Below are 24,054 nucleotides of genomic sequence, written 5' to 3'. Positions count from 1 at the left end.
TTGGGTCAAGGCTGTGTTTAGAACAACCGGCCGCTGTTTCATCTGAAATCCTGGGAGAGCAAATTCATGCTTTTAATCAACGTTAACCCAAACTAGTCCAATGGGCTTTGAATGTCACATGCACAGGACATGCAGACAGTTCATGTGGAATCAGTCAACTTCAATCCCTTTCTATTTTTTCTCAGTTTTTTAATATAAAGAACATGGTGTGTGTGTGTGTGTGTTTGAGTTTTTGGTGTGTGTATGGGTAATAGCGAGCGAATGCGCACACCTACCATGTGTGCCCTAATAGAGCACACATGGTAGGGGCATAACCTGCTAATGTTTAACATAGACTCTGATGGCCATCTACAACAGACTCCTCAATGACTGCAGACTCTTTCTCTTTTCTCTTTCTCTTAATCCCACTGACACAAATCAAGACTTTACTGACAATATAATGCAGAAGGCAAATATGCTTATAATCATTGAATGAGATTCATGCAGCTCATGCATAAACATTGACACAAAGTAAGTCACATGAGAAGTGGTCAAACACACATACCAGTATACCATTTAGCCACAAATTCCAAGATCGGACTCACATCAGGTATGTTTGTATAATTTGAAACACCCCTCTCTTTACTCTTTGGCATTCTCTTGACCCTATTTCAAGTCAGGCTGAGAAAAAAAAAAAAATCACATGAGAAAGTTGTGAATGTAATAATTGATTTCTACAATTCTGAATCAATTCAAAACATCCAAAATTGATTTTACAAAATGTACTTTCTTACGTCAAAAGTGAAATTTCACAAGCAGCCAGTGTGTGCACGGCTATCTTCTTCTGTTCACCCTTTCCACCTTCCTTGGTAAACCGATGCAGCAGGGGGCGTGTCAATCCTGGCTCCTCAGTCGCACTGCTAGCTCCCACCCTTGGTGATGTATGGCTGTGTCTGACATACTAGCTTGCCTGTACTGTTTCTGGAGCAGTCCCGTCTTCATTGAATGTAAGCGTAAGAGCACACTTTGGATTCTATTATCCCCCTGTTTGATGAGGGAGCTTGAACCGACATTTTCAATATGCAAGGTCTGCAAAATGAAAGCGAAGTACTTTGGGAAAGATTCAGATTCCTGAGATCACATCCTATGCCACCACCCGGAGTTGAAACAGGTGGAACAACGGCTAACAGCTGTCTGACACACACAGCATCACTTTACAAATCTGCCAGCCAATTCAGGACTGGCAAAAAAGAAAAAGAAAAACCTGCATCCCTACAGAGTTATCATCGAGATCACGTAATTTATTTTTTGCAAGTTTATTCATTTGCAAGTTTTTGATAAATACTTAAGACTGTTGACTGTAAAATGATCCCACACATTTTATTCATAATGAAGTATTTTGCAAGATAAGCATAAATAAATGTTATCTTTGTTTTAGATTTCCCTCTGTGTATTTACATCATCACAATTAGCTGATACATATTTAAAAAAACTGCGTTCTTCATTTGGCTTTTAAAATCAATAATTTGCAGATTCTTAGCACTAAAAAAAATAAAAATAGGGAATGTAATGTGAATCGGAAATCAGTTTGAATCGACCCACATGTACCTAAAAATCAAAATCAAATCAAATCGTGAGATATTATATTATTATTATTATTATTATTATTATTATATTATTAAAGATTCACAACTCATTAATACAATTTAAATATAAGTATAAGGGGATGGTAAAATACAGAGAGAAGGTGGGATGTGGAGGGTGAGGGGTAAAAAGGGTAGAGAGGTCGTTTCAATTAAACAGCCATGTGAGGAGACCTTTGGGGGCTCAAAGTGAGAGGGCATGGTCTGTTCTGTCCTCCCCTCTTTATGTTTCTATGTTGCATATATTCTTTTCCATGAAAACAAACATCTCTCAGCTCTAAAGGAGAACAAACAACACAACAAGTACACATGATTGGATGGGGGATACATATAGTTTATGGTCTACACTTACTTGAGTGGTTCTGGAAAGAATTAACCAAGATGCTTTATTAATAATAAAAAATTATCACATTTTCTATAGTTTCAGTGATCTTTACATAAATGGCTAAGGATCAAATGTAAATAATATTTCATTCACTCTGACCAGAGATGACTTTGTGTCTTTTTCTGAATAGTTTCAGGGTGAAGAAAATTAAACCGTAGCTCTATTTCACTCACTGACATTTGCTGACAGTTTGTTAGGTAGTGTTTGTGCTTAAGGCAGGGAAACCTCATCCACTGCTAGGTCATGTTTTAATTTTAGAGCCATCAAAATCTTATGTCACAGTGATACTGAGCACACAAACACACACACACACACACACACACGCACACACGCACACACACAAACACACAAACACACAAAAACACACGCACAAACACACTCATCCAGTGCTCCGGTTAATAGACTTGGAGCCAAATCTACAGTACCTGGGTAAGAAACCCTACAGCTATTTCTGGCTTCTCTTAAATTACTACATACACACAAACACACATATATACACCCCATTACACACACACACACACACACACACACACAGACAGACACACACACGGTTTCCCACCACACATTCATGTAGGTACAGAGGCATGCAGACACTAGATACACACAGCCTGCAAGCTATTTCTGGGCCAGTGGCAAAATAATATGTTTTGATAAGGTCAGCAGCCTGTATGTGGATACCAAACACACTCTAGATGCTGAAATGTCTCTTGAGTTAATTGACAGCAGGAGAAACATGCAGACAGACTTGCAAATCTCGGGAGAAAGCCAAATTAAGAGGGAGGCGATGATGAGACCATTTCAGACGTAAAGTCGAGAGGGGGAAGCATATCTTATAAATCCTCTCGATTTAATCACAGCTTCTTTTTTTTTTTAGCATTTAGATTAGTCTGTGTAATGTGGAACATTGAAATCGACTCAATTAAATGAGGCGCCATAATAGAAAGAAGTAAACCAATATCCTGCCATTTTATCCGGAAACATTAAGTCAGTTCAAATTCAAACCCGCTGCTCAAAATGTACAGCATTCAGAACATCACCTGCTTGTTTTTTTCATGTCAAAGAATCCTATATAAGACATCAGCATTGCTGGAAATGCTACGGTCTTTTAACACATGTTGGCTGTGTGGAACATGCGTCAGGGCTGTTACCAGGTCGTAAGCATGGCCGACTCTCAAAGTGGCTTTTATGGCAAAATGACTCGTGGGTACTTCTCAAACATGAGGCGTACATGTAAAGTTGGCAGAGCATTCTGGGATTACAGCGCCCCGTCTGAAAGTGGAAACAGAGACAGGGTGTACTGTATGTGAGTGTGTGTGAGTGTGTGTCTAATTTCCCAAGGCTTTTCAGATACCACAGCCAGACCTCAAAACTATCATCAGTGTTCTCGCTCCCATCTGCCAAAGTCATCACCCACACACAGACACTTTCTCTCTCTCTCTCGCGCACACACACAAGAAGGAGGTGTGAGATAGCCATCCCTCAACATTTTTTTTTTTTACAAGGGTGGGAACCTGGCTGTAAACTTCTTAACGTTCTTAACTTCTGTCCGTCAATCCACACGCTGACTTTCCCTTTCTCTCTCTCTCTCTCTCTCTCTCTCTCTCTTTCTCACACACAAACAAACATTTGTTGTCTGCTCGTTAGTCTGCTGAGGTGTTGGTTCTTAGAAAAAAAATAAAATGAGGTGAGAAGAAGCTAGTAACAACTACTCAAGAGTTTTCCCATTAAAACGTACACTTTGTATTTCACATGACGACATGTATTTTTAGAAAGAGAGAGTTTACTGTATGTTGATACCAGGCCTTGACATATAATGGACAGGACTTAGGAGACAAAAAGGAAATAAAAAGCCAGAAAAGACAATGATATGGAGTTTTCTGAAATATTTCAAAAAGGCAGTGAGAGCAGAGAACTGATGCGGAGGCCTCTGAGGCAGGAAGTGGAACGTTTGGTCATGAAAAATGACTTGTTGAAAGAGTGAGAGTGACTGATGATGGTCGGAGAATACAGCATGTCTTCGAGTCACATTGAGATGTTTGAATTGTCCGAGAGCAGCTGTGGTTTCATGCCTGTTTCAAGCCAATTTGACACCATTTTTTTTTCGTTTTAAAACAACTACGGCATTTCTGGACATGAATATTTATCTGATTACATAAGAAGAACACATCATGAGACATTAAGAGAAGGAATCCATCAATAATTGATTAGTACGCTCAGACAGCTCTTATTGTTCTTTCGTTGGCTCATGTTAATGATATTTTATGCTGTCCAAGGAAGAAGAATACAAAATGAACCGTGTAATAATAAACTAACAAATGCCGCGCAGAGAGACAGCTGTGTCGATAAGTTTCTCCTGAGTCCCTTTGCACGCCTGCACCTTGAGTTTTCAACTGTCTGAATGGAAATAAATCAGGGGTGTGGAACGATGTCTCTGACTGAAAAGGATTTTAAAGAGTGTACTGGAAAGCAAAACTTAAACATATAAAAACAAAAGCTCATTATTACAACTTGAGATGAATAAATTCTCCGGTTTCTTAAGCTCTTGAATCTTTCAAAAATAAATGTCCCTAACAAGTAACAGAGAAGACTCAATTAATCTTTTTACTAAATGTTAACACAGAGCGTTTTAGTTGATGAGTTTGAAAAGCATTCTTCACCTTTTAAAATCCTTAAAGAATGGTCTGATGAATGATGCAATCACATTCATTCACAACGAGCAGTTTAGTGAAGATCCCTAGAAACTGAAAAAAAAAAAGCTTCAGTGACATCAACTCTAGTTGCTGAGTTGAAAGAAGAATGGAAGCTGATTGGATGAGTAGTTACATCCCAAATGAGTTCCTCGAGTGGAGAGTAGGTCTTGAAATTGTTATTTAAAGCTAACAAAACACTCGTACTAAAAAGAATATTGCCGCTCTGTTAAATGCAACATACAAAAATAAGCTATGACAGCGAAGGTTAAATGCAATCCGAAAATGATAAATAAAAAACATGGCAACTTTGAAAACTACTATTGTGCATAAACTAAAGTGAGGATTGATGGGGGAGCAGATCTAGGAGTCGGGGATCACTTTTCAACTCCTGTCTGAGAGTGTGTTCCCCAGAGAAGAGGCGAGGTGAGTTCCTGGCTGACGCTGAGGCCTCCGGAGACTCGCAGGCTACACAGATTTAATTAGAGAGGAAAGCAGAGACGAGTGGAGAGGAGGACGGTGATGCGTGTCGAAAAAAAAAATCTTCTTTTTGGACATCCCCCATAAAAGGGAAGCAGAAGAAGCATTACCTTGGTAAGGAAGCATACTGACGTTCAACCTCTTCATAACGCGGTGCCAACCGGGGATCTGGCCCTCTGCCTGGCATCTGGTAAAAAAAAAAAAAGAAAAAAAAGAGACAGTTAGGTTAGTTTATAAGTTAAAAATGTGAGTCCAAGCATGTTGAGTGTGCACCCACAAGTTCCTCTTAAGTCTGAGTGTGATTCTGTGTGTTTGGGATTCAGGGTAATTGATGATTGACAAAGGCTAGTTATTAGGGATTTAGAGAGTTTTGGTCTTCTGAGGATTTCGGGAGGGGCGGGGTTGGGGGTCTCCATGCTAGATTAGGTTACTTCAAAACAGGATGGAGTCATCTCACACAAACACACGCACACACACACACACACAGAGTCACACACACATACAAAGTCAAGTCTCATCTCCATCTTGAAGTAAAAAAAGAGATTATGCCGAGCTGCTGACAGTTCAATCTCTAACCACTTCCTCTCTTTCTCTACATCTCACTGCTTCTTCTTCTTTCCCCTCACATCTTTTATTTTTCTTCTCTTCTCACACTTATTCCCATTTCCTCTCTTTTTCTCCTCTCGCACACACACATGGGAACACACACTCAAAAGCACAAGCGCACACACTCACACACACACATACATACACAGTCTCTCTGTCAGAGATTATCCCGCTCTATTCAGTAGGGAGATTCCAGCTGCCGCGGCGCTCCTTAAAGAAGCCGACTAAACCCCAAACGTCAACAAGCTCCATTAACACACTCACACACACACAAGTATGCACAAATATATACAAACATATACACAAGCCATTTTCTCTGTAAGACACACTGACTATTGTGAATGAGACTCATTTTAACATAATGTGGGGGTGAGAGAGGGAGATAAAAGTCAGCGTTGTGACTCTGCATACATGCTGAATTTGAACAATAAAAATAATACTCGCACGCAGCACTAAATAGTCCCTTTGGGGTCTGTGCGTTGCTAAGCTTTGAAAATACACCATCAATTGTAGTCTTTCACACCCTTGCACAATATGAAATGGTGCTCTCTGACCGGCTTCACTGTATGTGATCTGCACATTTGAAGCTGTTCAGTCCTGTAACATTATGGTGTACACCATGTTCCCACATAGTGTGAAAGAAAAGAGCACCATTAGATCCAAAAGAACATAATGGACGTAGCTGAAGTGTGTGTGTGTGTGTGTGTGTGTGTGTGTGTGTGTGTGTGTGGGTCCGAAGTTGTGAAGAAAAAAAAAAAAAAAGTTGAAGGATTTATTGAAAACTAGGCTCTTTTTCTCTCTTCAATTCAAAGTAATACTGTCAACACAAAAGGTGCTGAGAATGAGATATTATGGACCACGGCTTTTTCTTCTCTCTCTGTATTCCAGGGAACGATGCCAAGAGGCATATAAAACAGATTTGCCGGGCCTGCTTTCTTTTGAACACCTGTCTTTATAGCTTCAATATCTCAGGTAGAGAGAGAGCAGGATATTAAGTTGGAAGAGAGAGGTGGAGCAAACGAATGAAAAGGCATTAACACAGAATGAAAGGAGGTAAGAGAGACAGAGTGAATGAGAAGTAAATGACATAGAGAGGAGCGGGGGAGGGTGATATAGAGAGGAGGAGGCGTATTATGATGCCATTGAGAAGTATCAGGGAGAGAGAAGGGATGAGAGGTGAATTATAAAACAAGAGAGAGAATGGGGTGAAGATGAGGACGAAGGAACGGAGAGGTTAAAGGGACATGGACGGAACAATTTCAACAAGATATTAAAAAGGGGAACCAGAGATAGCAGGATGGGGGAGAGATGAGAGAGGGAATAAATGTAACATCTGGCAGGGGTGAGAGGGAGGGATGATTAAGGGGGTAAAAAAAAAGGGGGAGAGTCATGAATGGAGGAGTGTAGAGAACATGAATGGAGGGGGGTAGGTGTTGGAGGAATGGAGGAATTAAAGCAGTTGAAGTACAGTTATTAAGGGTTGGCGTCATTCCACGTTTTTCTTTATTGTAAAAAAAAAATCCCATCCCAAAAATTCCAATGAAAGACTCAAACTAACAGTTCAGTCATGTGTCTCGTCGTTCCAATATAATGTGTCCCTCTCGGGCAAAACCACTGGTTCAGATGAATGACAATCTCACAACCTGTTGCTTATCTTGTCACGATGATACAGCCACTAGGAGTAACAGACATTTTTTGGGGGGGCTTCTTTTGTTGCAAGTTGGATATTTCTTGAGTTATCTGGACAAACCAACAAGGCAGACCAGTCTTTCTTTTTACATGCTCTCTCCATCTTTTTTTCATTTTTTTCTTTAGTCTGACTAGAAACTTGACAACAGAGAATTGATTTAAAGAGCCCATATTATGCCCTTTTTGGGGTTCGTATATTTAATCTATGTACCTACTTTTGTACGTTCACAATAGCTGAAGTCCGAAAAAAAGTCTCTGTTTTCATGTGCTGCTCCTCCTTGCTCCCTCTCCACTCTGAGTCCGTCAGCTACACTCTGTTGAGCCCACACTGTTAGACCCCACGTGGGCCAAGTCTGCTCTGATTGGTCTGCCGATCCGCTCTGTCGTTATTGGTCAGTTGCTCAGCATGTGTCTCGGAAATTTCAACATGAGCTGCAGGGCTTGCCACAACGAGCCAATGGACTTAGATCAGTGATCTCACACTGACAATGACGTCGCACTGACAAATCTTTATCGAGGGGGGTTAGAACTGAGCGTTACATGCAGCTAATGCTACAGCTAACAGGAGGTGGTAGGAGAATCATTTTTGCACATAGATGTGCCTAAACATGCACAGGACACTTGGAAAACACACTAAAGGGCATATAAAACCAGAAAAAGCATAATATGGGACCTTTAAAGTTTAGTCTATAACCTGACGATAAGCTGCACTTTTATGACAATGTATATAAATTGTCAACATTGCAGAAGGGCTCAGGGATCGCACTACAGCCAATGTGTTCAGCCTCATTTTTTCTCCTCATGGATGGTTGTCCTGATACAGTCAATGCTCACAAATACACTTTATCCCCTGGGTCAAAGTCCTGCATAGCTAGACCCATTAAAAACACCCAACCCCAAGCTGACTTTATCAGTCTTTCTGTATGTTCCTCAGAGCAGTAAGGACTCTGTGTCTAATATGGTAACTGTGAGATCCCATGTGTGTACCATTTTTATCATAGACTGTATACACATGGACGTAGTATCAGTGAGGTCACCTACTGGTGACTGAAGTGGACTTTTGAAGCCCATTGTTGGCATTCACCATAAGGATGTGCTGTCTCAGACTTACTTTTGGTTAACCTAGTAACAGTCAAAGAGCTGGAGCTGAGGCGGGCCTTAAGCCTCCTGACAATCAGATACAACCCGCTCGCCCGTTGGTCAGATCAGCCACGCCCCTTAGTATGAATAGTTCTTATCCTAAAATTCATAAAATCAAAACGGAGGAGTTCTAAAACAATTCTCCCCCCATACAGTGTGTGTCTTGGCTTTTGCAGCCAGCCTCAAGTGGAAACTAAAGGAACTGCAGCTTTTTGCACTTAAACATTGGCTTCATTTTTCAACACGGGAAGTTGCCGCTTGGTCTTATGAGATCTTGAGAGTCGTGACAAGGTATCACAGTTCAACTTGTAATTGAGCATGGGCTGGTATAGGATAAGTCTTGGGGTTAATTCACTCATAACTTGTTAGTAGCATCAATAGAATTAGCTTCCAATAACAACAAAAAAACACACAATATTTCTGGCATTGTCCTTTAAAAACATTGTATCATGAACCCAAAATGTGCCTTGGTACAGACAGGCAGAGTGAGTTTATGGTTTGGTAATCTTCTGCTCAAGTGTGTCTCTGTGTGTTTCCAAACACCCGGATCAAGTGCAGATTAGTGTGTGATGTCACAAACTGAGTCAACACAAACAGATGAGCGTGCAATGAATGTGCATGTGTACATATGAGGTGAGCAAGTGCAAAGAGAGCAAATAAATAGCTCTGACCACGCAGACACATGGTTAGCTGTGAGTCAAGAGGGAGAATATTACATTTTACAATCATCCAAATCATAGCAAAGTAACAATAATGTTGTTCTTTCTACTACTAAGTGTCATATAACTGTGTGTGTGGTGGGTCAGTTTCACCAGTGAATCATGGCAACGAACAATGATTGAATTTTTATTCTTTCGTATGCTTGAGAGCAAAGTGGTACAACTGACCAACCGACCCTTGATGTGATTGTGGGTACCTCTCTTATTACATAACTTTGATACAACTAATGTTTGGTTGATTCAGAAGAAACCCTCGAAATCAGGCACATAAAGCTGCCAGTAATGAGCTTTAAATGTACCCAAAAAATTAAATCAATCCGAAAGTTTTACAGTTTGTCAAGACAATTAAACACAAAATACGAGTATTGCTCTGTTTCCACATTTTGCTCTTTTAAACCCATATATTACGTGAATGGAACAAGATATGAAAAGCTCACTGAACCATAAATAATGCTGATCACTTGATGAGTCCAATGACAATTCAGCTAGAAGAGCTACCAGTTTGTTACCGGCTATGACAAGAGCTTCTGGTTTTTATCTCTCTGTACCTGTGTGTGTGTGTCTGTGTGTGTGTGTGTGTGTGTGTGTGTGTGTGTGTGTGTGTGTGTGTGTGTGTGTGTGTGTGTGTGTGTGTGTGTGTGTGTGTGTGTGACAAAGTAAGTCACAGTTAGAGAGATGTTGTAGCCTCCCAGCATTCATTACTCTGACTGGAGAGCGGTGTGCAGGGTAAACACTTTAACAGCTGAGCTTGTGTGGGACATAATGTAGAACAATTCTTTCTTTTTTCTGTCACCCACACACAAACAGTACCATGCCAACATGTACAAAAACAATCCCGCTTCCCCACATGTAAACAAAACATGCACAATCTTTCTCTTTCAAGAGCAGCTACTGTACACTTACAAAGTCTCACTCATAAACGCAGCGAACTGCACAAACCTCTCTCTCTCTCTCGCTCTCTCTCTCTCTCTCTCTCTCTCTCTCTCTCAGGAGCTCACACATATTTTTAATCCTGCTCCTTCTCGCTTACACAGGGCTGTGGCAGTAGTGCAGCGCACTGGTTGGGGTAATGGTCTAGTGAAAAACCATTTCACGGCATAGCGAGCAGAAGAGAGGCTGAGAGGAGAGCGCGGAAATCAAGCAGAAGAGACTGATATTGAAGGGAGAGCAGACGCAGACGCACACACACACACAAAGTACACACAAAGTACACACACACACACACACACGCACACACACACACAAAGTACACACAAACACACAGGCGCACACACACACACTCACAAAGTACACAAAGTACACACAAACACACAGTTACACAGGCACACACACTGTAAGAGGGTCTCATCTCTCTACTTTCAACAGACCCTTCAATTTACCCATAAAACACATAACCCCAACACTTTCAGCACTCACACTCACACACACACAAACACACACGCGCACGCGCACGCGCACACGCACACACACACTCTCCCACTATCTTAGAGCTTTTTCTCTTGGCCCGACTTAGACAAACACACACATAATGGCTCACACATCCTATCTCTTTCAGTTGAGCTGTTTCAAGGATTTCAAAGGGATTTAGATCGACATGGAGTATTTGGTAGATGCATACAGCCTCAATGAGACTACTTGGTCCAAATGTGAAGTGTCTCTCTTTTTCTTTTATCTCTCCCTTCAACTCTTTTTGTGCTCTTCTTTTACACTTTTTTTTTTTAAAATCATCTCCATCCTACATCTCTCCTGCCCCCCCCCTCCCTTCCTTATTTCCTCCCTCCGCATGTCTACACCTCATTCTTTCCCCTTCATTAACCATCTCTTCTCCTTAAGTGAAATAAAGGGTTCCTCTGAGCACTGTTAAGTACCCCTCCCCAACCTTTACTCTTACTTAAGATCTCTCATAACTTCTACATCCTTCATGCTGTTATCTTATTCCACCCACCACTTCCTCCCCATCCATCACTTATCCCTGAATGTACACCTCTCTCTTCCTGATCCCTTCCCTTTAGCTCCATCTTTCTTCCTTATCCCTCACATATATTCCAACATTACCCCTCCCTCACTCCTCCTTTACTCAAATCAATGACGACAAAAAGCAACAGCATAATCCCCATCCGTCACTTTCTATGCCCTCCTTACAAGCCCACCCTGCCCTTCCACTCTTCTTCTGTGGGACAGAAACCCCATTTAGAAACCCCTCTTTCCTCCCTGCATACATTTTGTCCCCCCCCCCCCCCCCCCCCCCGAGTCCATCTGTCTTTCTCTCACTCTTATTGTCTTTCTCTTCCTTCATAAATTGATCCAAAAAGATTTGCTCCCTTTCCGTCATCCCCCCCATTCTGCCTCCCACCCGTGTAGACATCGATGAATAAGGGAAGCCTGGTTCTAATCCGCATCAGTCATATCGTTCGGCTCAGCCAGCACTTTGGGCTGACACAATTAACACACAGCTTTGAAGAGTCTGCAATTTCTGTGTATGTGTGTGTGTGTGTGTGTAAGGGGCTGGCTGGGATATACCTAACGTCTTATTATAACGTCCCTTATTATCGTAACGTTGATACACATATATTAATACAATGTAATAATGCACTATTATTATACTTTGCAACGATAGATTAGGCTACATTTATTATTTTCAAGTAATTGATTTTATAAACTTTGAGAAAATGTTGACTAAGAGGTGTTTTTTGTTTTGAGTTTTTTTAATTTTTTTATCTTTGAGCACTATAAAGTGACAGACATGTCACGATCATATCAGAATTGATCTAAAGACACAAAACTAAAGTGGGCGGGAGCATTGGACAAAATAGCTGATTTTATTGGTGCAAGAGGTCCCAGCGTGAATATATGCTTTTTAAATGATATAGCACACTTTTACAATTGTTTGTAAATTATTTCGCGGACTCAAAAGCTATGGTTCGCGGATCCCTGGGCGGTCCTGGGACCCCACTTTGAGAATCACTGCTTTAGACATCAATGTCAGCATAAATGTCTTTACACTGTAAACCAAAATACATAAGTTATATAGGTCCAGCAGCGGATGGAAAGTCTTCAAGCAACATCAGTACGCAATTCAGTGATCACAGAATCATCCACGTCTGCATCGTGATGTATCGTAAAAAAAATGCTAATTTCATCATCTCTTTGTCACTCCCAGGTCATTTAATGAAGCTTCTCGCAAAACATGACATTATAGGTAACCTTTTAGTGTAATTTGCTAATTGTTTTGATGTGTTATAGACTGTGATTGTTAGCTTGGGGTAGTGGTAGGGGCTGTTTGGCAAAAATACATGGGCCCTCCAACCAGAAATTAAGGTCCAATTCCTGTGTATTTATTTTGTCTTATTTCCTTCACTAGTGTGATCAGAAAACCATCTCCAACATGTTTCCCCCTCAGAACTACAGTAAATCTTTCATAACCAACACGACACTGTACTTAAGAATAATTTAGCATCCAAACATACTTCCTGTTGTCCATTCACCCTTGTTCTCCATCACACAATCACATCCTGCATTCATTCTTCCCATTTTAAATCTCCATCCACTGATCCACATCCATCCGTCCACACATTCATTCCAGAGAAAGCAGTCATTGCAGCAGCTGGTGAAAAGCCATCCATTTTCTCAGCCTAATGACTACATCCTCTTAACAAAGCAGTGCTGAAGGAAAGAGGGCACACTCACATCCACATACAAGTTAACCTCGTAACACACACAGACACACAGCTATTCTTATAAGGCTTTTTCATGGTTCATCAGTCTTCTTATAAGCCTGTGTTCACCACACAGAAGATAAGCCATTCAACCAACTCAATATCTGTTCCTTAGATACACATCTGGTAGCCTGATTTCTAGATTCAAAATACACATATATGTATATTTTTTAAATAACGCTGCTTAACATTTCCAGATATATGGTGTGACGGGATAGATTAGACATTTGGGGGAATATGCTCATTGGAGTTTTCAGATTAAGATGTCTGTCAACTGGAATAATCTACAGCCAGCAACCTGTTAATTTAGCACAAACTCAGAAAATGGGTCACAACAGCTCTAACCAAAGATCGCAAAACATACATTTCTACTGCCCTTCTAACACAATACTTTATATCTCATGAACAAACCACACAAAAAAAAAAAAAAAACATGTAATACAAGGTCAGAAGGGGGAGTTATGTACTATGGTGTTACCTATAAGACCAGAAACTTTTAGGAATACCGACTGGATGACTGTCAACTGATGCACATACTGTAGCAGCAAAATATGGGGAAGTGATGTTTTCACATTTTTTATGAAATAGATACATTTAGAAATCAAATGTGTTTACAAGTGATTTTATAGAGGCACATTTTGTTTACTTTTGAAAGATAGGCTCTTCCCTGTTTCAAGTTTTCAACGATAAGAGAAGTGAACACTACTTTTACATACATGCAGACAGGAAATGGTATCAACCCTCTTACCTGATACTCCAAAACAAAGCAACAAATATGCAGTGTGTGTGTGTGTGTGTGTGTGTGTGTGTGTGTGTGTGTGTGTGTGTGTGTGTGTGTGTGTGTGTGTGTGTGTGTGTGTGTGTGTGTGTGTGTATATATATATATCTCTCTCTCTCTCTCTCTCTCTCTCTCTCTTAGCCTTATAGCCTGTGCATGACCCAACTTGCTTAGAAAAGATTACATGTAACAGTTTAGTTATCATATCTGAGTTTTGTCCTTTTTTGGGGGTTTGGAACAACATATGTTCATGCCAGATCACCTCCTGAGCACTGCCGAGGTGCCCTTGAGCAAGGCACCAAACCCCCTACTCACCATCAGCTCAGGAGCGCCCGCTGCGGGCAGCTCCGTCACTCTGACATCTCTCCATTAGTGCATGTCCACAGGATCCTGTTTGTGCATGTGTGTGTATTTCAGCTTACGTGTGTGTTGCATGACTTAGAGAGTGTAAAAACTGAATTTCCCCTTGCGGAGATCAATAAAGTAAATCTTAATCTTAATGTTTGACGATTATTAACTTGCTAAATAAATTGTGTGTGTGTTTAATATGCAGAGTAATAAATGTGGCCTGAATAGTGAAGTTACAAAAGCATCTCAGCACCTGGCAAAGTAATCGCTGAGTCATTGTTATTGATCAACCACCCTCTGCAAAACCTCCCGTGCACATGCACCATTTTAGTCACTTTGTGCTCTCTCAGTCTCTCAGTCCTGCTGGGAGGCCCAGAGAGTGACAGCCTTCAGAGTGAAAGAGAAAAAAAGTAAAAAAAAAGTGAAAGACTAAACTGACAGAGAGGTAGAGCAAGATAGGGAGGGAATAAAATAATCATGGGCAAATTTGTTTGTTTGTTTACAACACCAAGGAAGCACCAAGCATCTTTATTCACAAACCTCCTCCAACTGAAATGTCAGTGATGCACTAGAATAAAGGGCTTAGAATTAAGACTGGTGCACAGTTAAATGTCACAGCGCTGTTGAGCCTCTCGTACAATTAAGACCACAGAAGGTCAATTTTCCCCAAAGCACGCAGCTTAACGCGTCTCCCATGAATACAGCGATTAATACCACTTAATGCAAAGCGTATCCTGTTTATTTAGTGTGTTTGTGAGGAAGTGGACGTGACTGTATATTAGGTGCGTGTGTGTGTTTGTATGCAGATCAGTATGTGGATCTCTATTAAATTAGTTAATTTAAGAAAGAAACAGCCATTTTAAAGTTCTCATCCATCCCAGAAAACTCACAGCAGACAGCTTCAAATGTGACAAAAACTGGAACACACTAAGACTAATATTAACTATTAGTATATTCACCTTACTTTATACACTTTACCTTCAAAACTCATCAATTACATCTACCTGAAATGTAACTAACACCTCTGTTTTCACCCTGAAATAAAACACCTGTAGATTCATATTTTATGAGGGCTAATTCATTCATTGAATATTCCAGCAAAAGTCATCCTGCATCATTAGCAGAATACAGGAGGAGTACAAACTCCAAGACTGATTTATCAGTGTACCTCTCTAAGATACTGACTAAGAAACAGTTGAGGCTGTTTACGTCGGGGTGTGTGTATGGCTTTCAAATGAGCTTGTATGGATTCTTGTTATACCTGCTGAGCAGTTTATGATGAGCAGCTCACAGAAGTATTCTTTTATTTAACCAGGAGAAGACTTGTTGCGATTAAAAATAATTTTTTCCAAGAGTGTCAGCAGCACACAGTATCTGACAAACAATCAGCAGCAAAACATACAAACATAAGGCACATGACTAGATTTTAAGACTAGATTTGAAGAAGTAAAACAGCAATATTTGTCAAAATTGATCTTTGAAATCCAAAAACATATATTAGGCAAAACATCTACAAACAGATGTATTTTTCAGTCATTTAAAAAAGAATCCTTTAAAGCATCCAATAACACCGTCGCCCATCTCACAGGTGAGCAGCGAACTTCAGTTCAGTTCTGACCTTTGGATGAGACTGTAAGAAAAGCTCCTGGGATCACAGATTGTCTGAATGATGTAAGTAAGAAGGTAAAAAGGAAGAACTGGTATGTATTAATAGTCATCAGTCATGGTAATAGATATATGTTAGAAGGAAGAATGTGCGAACTTTTGATTTTGTCGCCCTTGAGCACCAGCATGAAACCAAAACAAGCTGCGGTTAGGCGACTTCTTCGCCATACTGAACTCTCCGCTCTCCTCCGGCGACACACCACCAACCTCCCTCCACTCCTGTTCGCACAAAGGAGTCAAGCGCAAGGACAAAACTGTCGTGGGCTCAGGCTGCAATAGCTGTGGCCTGCTTTGTTGTGTTAGCGGGCTAACGTTAGCACACTTCAGTTAACTCCTAGCTTCACATTGCATGTACATTAACACGGAATAACTGTGATCTAAAAAAAAGTCAACGTGACATTCAAATAAGCTGTGAGTATATTATTCTTACAATAAAACAGCTTTTATGCACAAGGGGAGGAGCCAGCTGCCCCGACCGTGTAAACACGGCTCTGACAACAACACAGCCAGCGGGACTTGGGCTTCTCACTGAGTCATGACTTAGAGACATATATACAAAGGACATACTTGATTCCTGCTTTATTTATGTGTAAAATGTCAAACATTCTTCGTTTAAAGTAAAATCTAATTCATATCTGTATGTGCTTAGTTCTGTGCTGGGTTACTGTGACACCACAAATATTCTTCAACAAAGCCCTCACTGAGACGGCCTCTGTTTGAGGACTTAAACACCAGCCCGAGTTATTTTTAATAAAACGAATCAGATGTGGGGGCTGACTATTTTGTACTGGAATGGTAACTGAGTCCATATTATGTGAACACATAAGCAGATTTTTGTGGCCACAAGTATATTAATAAAACTCAATTGTGCATGGCCTTGCATGCAAAAAATAGGAGCTAGCTGTGCACTTTTTGTGCTTGAAATGGGCTATTTTTGTAATGTGTGTATACTTATATATACTTATATGTTTCCGTATGAGAGCTTGGAGGGGAGGGATAGAAATAAAAGAGAAAGAGAGAGAGAGAAGGAGACATCAAGTAGGAGAAGGGAGAGAGATGGGGATAAATAAATGATAGTAGAAAGGAAGGTAAGGCGATAGCAGGATAGGATTAGTCTCTGCTGCGCAGCTTTTGGAGGAATACACACAAAACCACACATGCACACACACACACACTCTATATTCAGCTGTGTGCACACCGAAGCGAGCACACTTCCATGCAAAGACATAGACACATTATAAGTACAGTAAAAGAAGTACAATAAAAGACACAAAATTACACATGCTTATAAAATGAACAGACACGCACACACAAACACAGTGAGACTCTCACACACAGAGAGGTTTATCCACTCCTTAGTGTTCTTAACAGTTTAGCTCGTCCTTGAAAGTGCAAGGTGGGGAGTTGATAAGGGGACAGAGAGAGAAAAAGAGAGTCAGGGGTGATTTTATATATATATAGAGGGGCAGCGAGAAGGATGAGGAAGAGGAGAGCCTAAAAAGTGAAAGAAGATAATTTGGTTCACTTTAAGCCCCCTCCCTGCCTCACAGATACTATATCCCTCTACCTCAACCCCCCACTCACTCTTCATCTGAGTCTCCTTTTCCCTATCCCAAACTTCCCGACTTAAAAAAGTTCCCCTTTGAGGATTAGAGGCAACAAAGAAAGGTGAATTCCAAGGAAAAGAGGGGAGAAGTATGGGGGAAGTGCAAAGAGGTAAGGGTTAAAGTGAAGTCCATTTGCCTGAAAGAGGTGATGTGAGAGGGGAGAAACAGCAAAAGATGAGAGTAAGGTAAATTTCTACCACCTCTGTCCTTTTTATAATGTCAGCACCTTAGGTAGGTCTATTTCTGCTGAGCTTTTATTGGTTCATTCCCATATTTTTTAACATATTTCCCTTTGATATATCGGGAGAAGGACTTAGCACAAGAGCATATATACACAGAGCAGTAAGTGAAAGAACACATGCATGTGCAGTATGTATGCATGCTGGTGCATGTACAGAATCTGAATGTGGATCTGAAAATACATTTTTTTGTGTGCATGTGTGTGTGAGATTGTGTGACAGTGGGAGCAGGTGGCTCCAGTGACAGGTTAGATGGAGCTGTAATAGGGTGAAAGTGACACTCTTTCTGCCTCCCTCACACACTTCCTCCCTACTTCAGATGATTGGCTCCAGTCGGGAGGCTAGTTACAGCTGGGGTGTCTTTTTGATTCTTTCCTGTATTTCCTGTATTTTTATCCCTTCTAATCTTATGAAAGTCTTGACCTCTTCTCTTCTTTTGTCTTCCTGTGTTACTGTTTGAGCCTTCACATGTTTTATGTCCTGTCCTCTCCATTTTTACAAAATTATTTTCCCATTAAATCACCTTCTTTTTTTTTTCTTCCTCTGTTGTATCTCAGCCTAAAATGTTGTGGTTATGAGCCTGCGGATACTCTCACATGCCAATGTAGTATATATAGAAGATTAATCCTCATTGCAAAGTGCTATCCCTCTAAAAAGACAGAATCATGGATTTTCCAATTTAAAAAAAAACAACAACTATATTTTAAGAACTCACAGATAAGACATTTTATCTAGACACATGAACCCATACTGGGCATTTATACAAAATTAAAGTGGCAAATAGGACCAGGATTGCATGGATCAAATGTGACTTTAGAATAATCACCAAACACATAAGAGGACGAGATGAGAAGAATGAGACTGGCAAATACGTTTTGCAGCACAAAACACTACCCAACAGCAAGGGTCCAAATATCTTCATCCACTCTTAATGTGCTAACAGTGACAGCTAGCAGTGATATCAATCAGAATCAGGTTTTGGATTTTCATTTGATGAGTGATTCATGATTCTTACTAAAGAATCATGAACTAAAGTTCTTTGTCAATACACTAAATCTGTATAAAATGCTGTGACAAATATGTTCAAATCATGGTTACAATAGTGGTTTTATGGTAAATGGACTTGAGCTCTAGAGTTATTTTCTAGTCTTCCGACTACTCAAAGTGCTTAACACCTCAGGTCACACCTACCCATTCACACACTGATGGCAGAGGCTGCTATGTAAAGTGACCCTTTAAAGTAACTAATCCTATTCAAACATATTCAAATGCCGCCGCCGAAACAGCGGAGCAATTTGGGGTTAAGTGTCTTGCACAAGGACACATTGGTCATGTGGCTGCAAAAGCTGAGGATCAAACCCGGAATTTCCGGTTGAGAGATGACCAACTGAGCCACAGTCGCCCCAAATATTTTTTTAAATATAGAAAAATGCATCTGTTACTGACTCTTGGTGCATGGATTTACACATGGTTTTCTAGTGGATTTATATATGAATGAGTGCCTTAGAGGATGGGTTGAACTAGGTAAAAGAAAAACAACAGATGTGACAGGAGGCAGAAATCCACTTGCTAGATTGTGTTTTCTTAGAGGACCTGAATCCATGAACCGACATGTACCCATGTTCCTACAGCTCTGACTTGGCTGAAGGGTCAGATATCAACTTCAGTCAGGATAGTGTCATCTATCAAATACTCTTCAAGAAATAGAGATGGAAGTTTTCCTGCAGACACCAGCAGTCTGTTACAGATTGGCCAAGACGTGGATTCAAGGTTGCTTGGGAGGGGGTGGGAAGGACGGATTTAGAGAAAGCAGGATGGGTGGGAAAGAAAGAGAAATGTAAGGAGAGAGCAAGACGGGGATTAGAAACCGTCTGAAAGGCAGTCACTTAATTTCCTGGCTAACCTGGCTATGATTATCTACTGGGTGGGAATGGAACGTTTGATGTCCTGGGACCAGACTAATCCATGGTGACTAACCTCCACCTCTCATTTCCTCTGGATTAGCTCACTCTGCTACTTAATGAAAAAGGTGGAGGTGGACAGATATGGACCTACAGTGAAAAAGAGAGACAGACAGAGCGATTGTGTTTCTTTTTTCTCCTGAAATTTGAATATTTCTTTGGTAGAAAAACTGCCATCATTGGTCAATTGTTTGAATATTAAAACTACTTGAAAATGACTGGTGTCTTTTTTAGAATAATAGGTTTAACACACTCAAGAGACATGGTTCTCTGGGAGGATATTAAGAGTGCCACTTGAGTATGTCCTGAGTATTGGTACTACTATCAATAGTCAGTTAGAGATATGTTTAAACAAAGAGCACAATCATTCTCAAACAGAAGCTGTTTCAGAAATACAGGGACATGAATTTGTGGAATGCGAGTGGGCAAACCTAAAATGCATTGGCCCTCTGAACACTGGCATGCCCAGTTTCCCAATCAGTTTAACAGGTTTGGGGGTGCACAAACAAACAATGTCATCATGCCGTGACTATTTCCAGATCACACATTGCTCAGATGGGTTATTTTTTGAGGGAATTTAGATAACCAAGCCACATTGGAAGACAAAAAAAAGATGTACAGTAAGGAACAAACAGAAGAAAACAGAAGAGAGAGAGAGAGAAAATAAAGAGAACCTGAAGAATCAAGGGGAATGGGAAAAGGTAAACAGTTGGTAGCTGGATTCAAAGATAAAATATCTGCAGCGAACCAAACAGAATAACTGCATTCAGTTCTGTTTATAATGTATCAGTATCCTGTCTAAACTCAGCAGTAGTCCAACAGATAAAACACACAAGGAAATCCACACTCTCATGCTTGCCATGGTAACCAGTTGGCTGTGACCTCCTGCCTGTTTGGATTCATAAATTGGTAAAGCTGAAGGTGACTGAGTGCAACAATTTGGGACCTCATGATTTAGGGCTAATTACATATTTACCCAAGGACTGGAATAAACACTTTTAAAAAAATGTTAACTAACATTTAAAAAAAAAAGAAAAAAAGAAACCATTGCCATGTTTGGCTCAACTGTCTTTCCCTGATTTTTTTTTTTTCTCTTTCCCACCAAGCTTTTCTCAAGAGGGAAAGCTTGAAGTGTTGCCAGGTTACCGGCCAATCTGACCAATGACATGTCACTTGACCCTCCTCTCGGCCAATGCCCTGTCTCCAACAACCGGCTGGGCCCCAGCTGGCCAATTAGCTCGCCTCTTAGTGTGGAGCCCGGCCAATGAAAAGCCCTGGGAGACTTCTGTTCATCTGAACTCACAGATGGGAGAGAAAAGAGGGAGAGAAAAAAGACTGTGTGTGTATCTGTGTGTGTGTGTGTGTGTGTGTGTGTGTGTGTGTGTGTGATAGAAAGGGTGTGAGGACTTGGCCTGAATTCCCTTCACTATTGAGACATCTTCACTGAAGAGGTTGGCTAGTTTTGAGTTAGCAGTTGGAGACAGATCTCTTCATTTAAAAGCGACCAAGGGGAAAATTTCAAGTAGATGAAATAAAAGGAAACCAAGCTACAAACCAGCCACGTTCTAGGACAGGGACAATTTATTCTTCATTCCTTATCACTGCAGGATATACATCTTTAACATTGTGAGCAAAACAGCTTCTGTAATCTTTATTAAGCCCATTAAGCTTAATTCAAGGGAAATCCCTCCAAAGACAGGTAGGAAAAAGTGAATATTTAGTATTAAATGACATGGCCTTCATGATACTGTGCTGGAAAAAAATCAGAAGCTTTACACATAAAAATAGCACCAAATGCAAAAATGTAGACTGGAACTTGAAAAGCCTTCCTTGCCTCAGTAGTTACACTGATTTGGAGTGGAAATCATGCCAGCGTTTTAGCAGTATGTCTATTTTTTATCAGTGAACCATTAAGTGAAACTGACTTTCTTTCAGTCAGCATTTTGGACAGCTGTACTGAAATGCCACAGTTACATAAGCTCCCACTCTCAATATCTCAGTATGTGACTTTAATTTCCTCTATTTCTTCACAAGTCCAACTGAAACTTTCCCTGACACACACTCTTCTTCATGTTTACAGATAACACACTCTCTCTAGACATCTCTCTAAATTGCAATTTTAGCTCTCTTTATTGGCTTGGCATGAAAGCTCATCTGTGCTGACAAGAGACACACAAGAGAGAAGTAATAAATAAAAGTGAAAAAATAGGTGTATGAAAATGTAACAGTTAAAACAAACGGGTTAATGAGTGGAGTACGTTTGACTAATTATATTTAAATCGTTATTCTGTTTAAGCATTAAAAGATAAATACCAGTCAAGACCAGTCATGATTAACGCACATTTAACCAAACCGCCGTCTCAATGAATGTTTAGGTTTGTCCGCTGGACTCTTTGACAAAGTTTGAATTTAAATGTCAGGAGAGTAAAATACAGATCAAGACTTGCCATGTCAAGACACGTGATTTATGACAGACATTATTTGTTAATTCCTTTTTTTTTTTTAAATGATCTGAACCTGTTGATCCTGTGCATGGTTGCCAGATAGCTCACACTGGGCGAGAAAAGGAAAAGGGGGAAAGTTTTGAGGCCCTCATCACACAAATTCCATGGTTAAGAGGTGAAACATACGTCCAGGAGAAGTTTATCACTTTGCACACACACCATTCCCCATTAAAGGAGGTATCTGCAGCGGCTCATGCACAAGCATTTTAGAGCTACATACAGGTAAAATGACGAGGGCAAGATCAAAAGATATATATAAAAAAGATATACCGGTATGTATTTTTAAGGCTTTTTTGGGGGATACTGGTCAAATTAATGCTTTATCATATTTTGCAGTCTGGAAATACATTTTAAATATATTAAATATAGATAGATAGGCTTTATCTGGCATGGACATCCCAGATACATTTGACAAACCAGATGCATTGTTTAAGTGTTTTAGCATACATGCAAGTTCTCTACACCTGTCCACAGGGGGGTTATTTTCCCATTTGACAGATGTTTAAATGGTATCTTCATTTATAAAACGCAGGTACTTTATAAGATTGTGGGCACTTTAAATACCCAAAGCTGTGTGAAATTGTGGAACGTAACCAAGGCTGCCCCAGTAAAATTGGCAAAATGATGATGCAACAGTACCTGCACCTTTACTTAGCCCTTCACGCTATCTACAGGTCAAATGATTGGTAGAGCAGGCAGTAGTATCAACATGATTTTGGTTATGAGGGGTTAAATTCTTTCATTTCAAAATGCAGGAGTAGAAATCTGTCTTGAACATGTGCATTGAGTTCTACAAAACTAATATTTATGAAAAAGACTCATGTGTTTGCACGGCTTTAAGAATCTGACAATAGGAAAGTATTTTCACGATGCTTGTTTTTTTTTTTTAAACTGCTTTGTTTAAGAAACACAATCAGAACCACAGCTAGAAAAGGGCTTTCCAAATGTTTAACCTCTATATAGTAAACTGTATGTTTCCAACCATTTCTGCCAACAGCACTACAAGAACAGAGGTTTCATTCCTGATTAAAGGATCATTCCTATTCCTGCATTGGATATTGATATGGCCCAAGACTGCAAACATCTGAGAACTATGGCTGCTGTGGATCAGTGGTAGAGTTGGTGGCCTCTCAAGCAGAAGATCGGGGGTTTGATTCACTGCTTCAGCAGTCGGATTAGTTAATACTAATGGACACTTTCATAGCAGCCTCTGCCATCAGTGTGTGAATGGGTGAATGTGACATGCAATGAAAAAAAAGCACTTGGATTAGTCAGAATAATAAGTGCTGTAAAAGCTTAAGTCCATTCACCCTTTACATAGAGCTCTTGGAGCAATGGCCATTGAGTTTCTGTGTTTTGAAACATCTTGCCCTTGTCAAGAAATACAGTATATAGACATAGCATGGCCGTTTTAAACAACAGAATCAAAGGTTTTTGACTGTTAGGCAGTCATTTAGTGGGAATGTTCTTGGGTTAAGTGGTTCAAAAACATGGGTCAATTTTTTATCTTGTGAATACATCAAGCCCATGAATGGCAAATATCAGATTTTTTTTTATTCTACAGATGCACCAATTTTAATAATCAGGGCCAATACCGAAGCTTGAAATAACACTTTGGCCGATTGCCAATTCCAATGTTTTTTCACTTCTTCTTCACAAGTCTTTGTGTATTTTTTTTTTCAATTGAGCCACGGGATTTGATATATTCAAATTGTTGCTTGAAGTACCTCCCATTGAAATGTCCCTGGAACATGTCTTACAAAATGCAGATCACTGATCTTTCCCAGAGACGGTGTTAAGACTCCCACACTGCTGACATTTTCTTTCATGTTTGTGAAACAACATCAAAACGCATCAGAGTTTGTCCAACTGGTGACTTCTTCTGCCCAATTCAAAAGCTCTTCTCTG

General features: G+C 40.2%; 1 protein-coding gene across 2 annotated transcripts in view; it reads right to left on the bottom strand.

Moving 5' to 3' along the window:
- pard3bb (par-3 family cell polarity regulator beta b) overlaps positions 1-24,054 on the bottom strand; it is a 217,342-nt gene that overhangs the window by 20,647 nt on the left and 172,641 nt on the right. For both annotated transcript variants that reach the window (XM_065961879.1, XM_065961878.1), the window contains exon 23: positions 5,285-5,361. In XM_065961879.1, the coding sequence (XP_065817951.1) occupies positions 5,285-5,361 (77 nt within the window). The remainder of the gene's footprint in view (positions 1-5,284; positions 5,362-24,054) is intronic.

This window comes from Labrus bergylta, chromosome 13, assembly GCF_963930695.1.
Source record: "Labrus bergylta chromosome 13, fLabBer1.1, whole genome shotgun sequence".
NCBI classification, from domain to species: Eukaryota; Metazoa; Chordata; class Actinopteri; order Labriformes; family Labridae; genus Labrus; species Labrus bergylta.
Note: the sequence above shows the minus strand (reverse complement) of the source record. Positions and strands in the feature narration are given on the sequence as shown.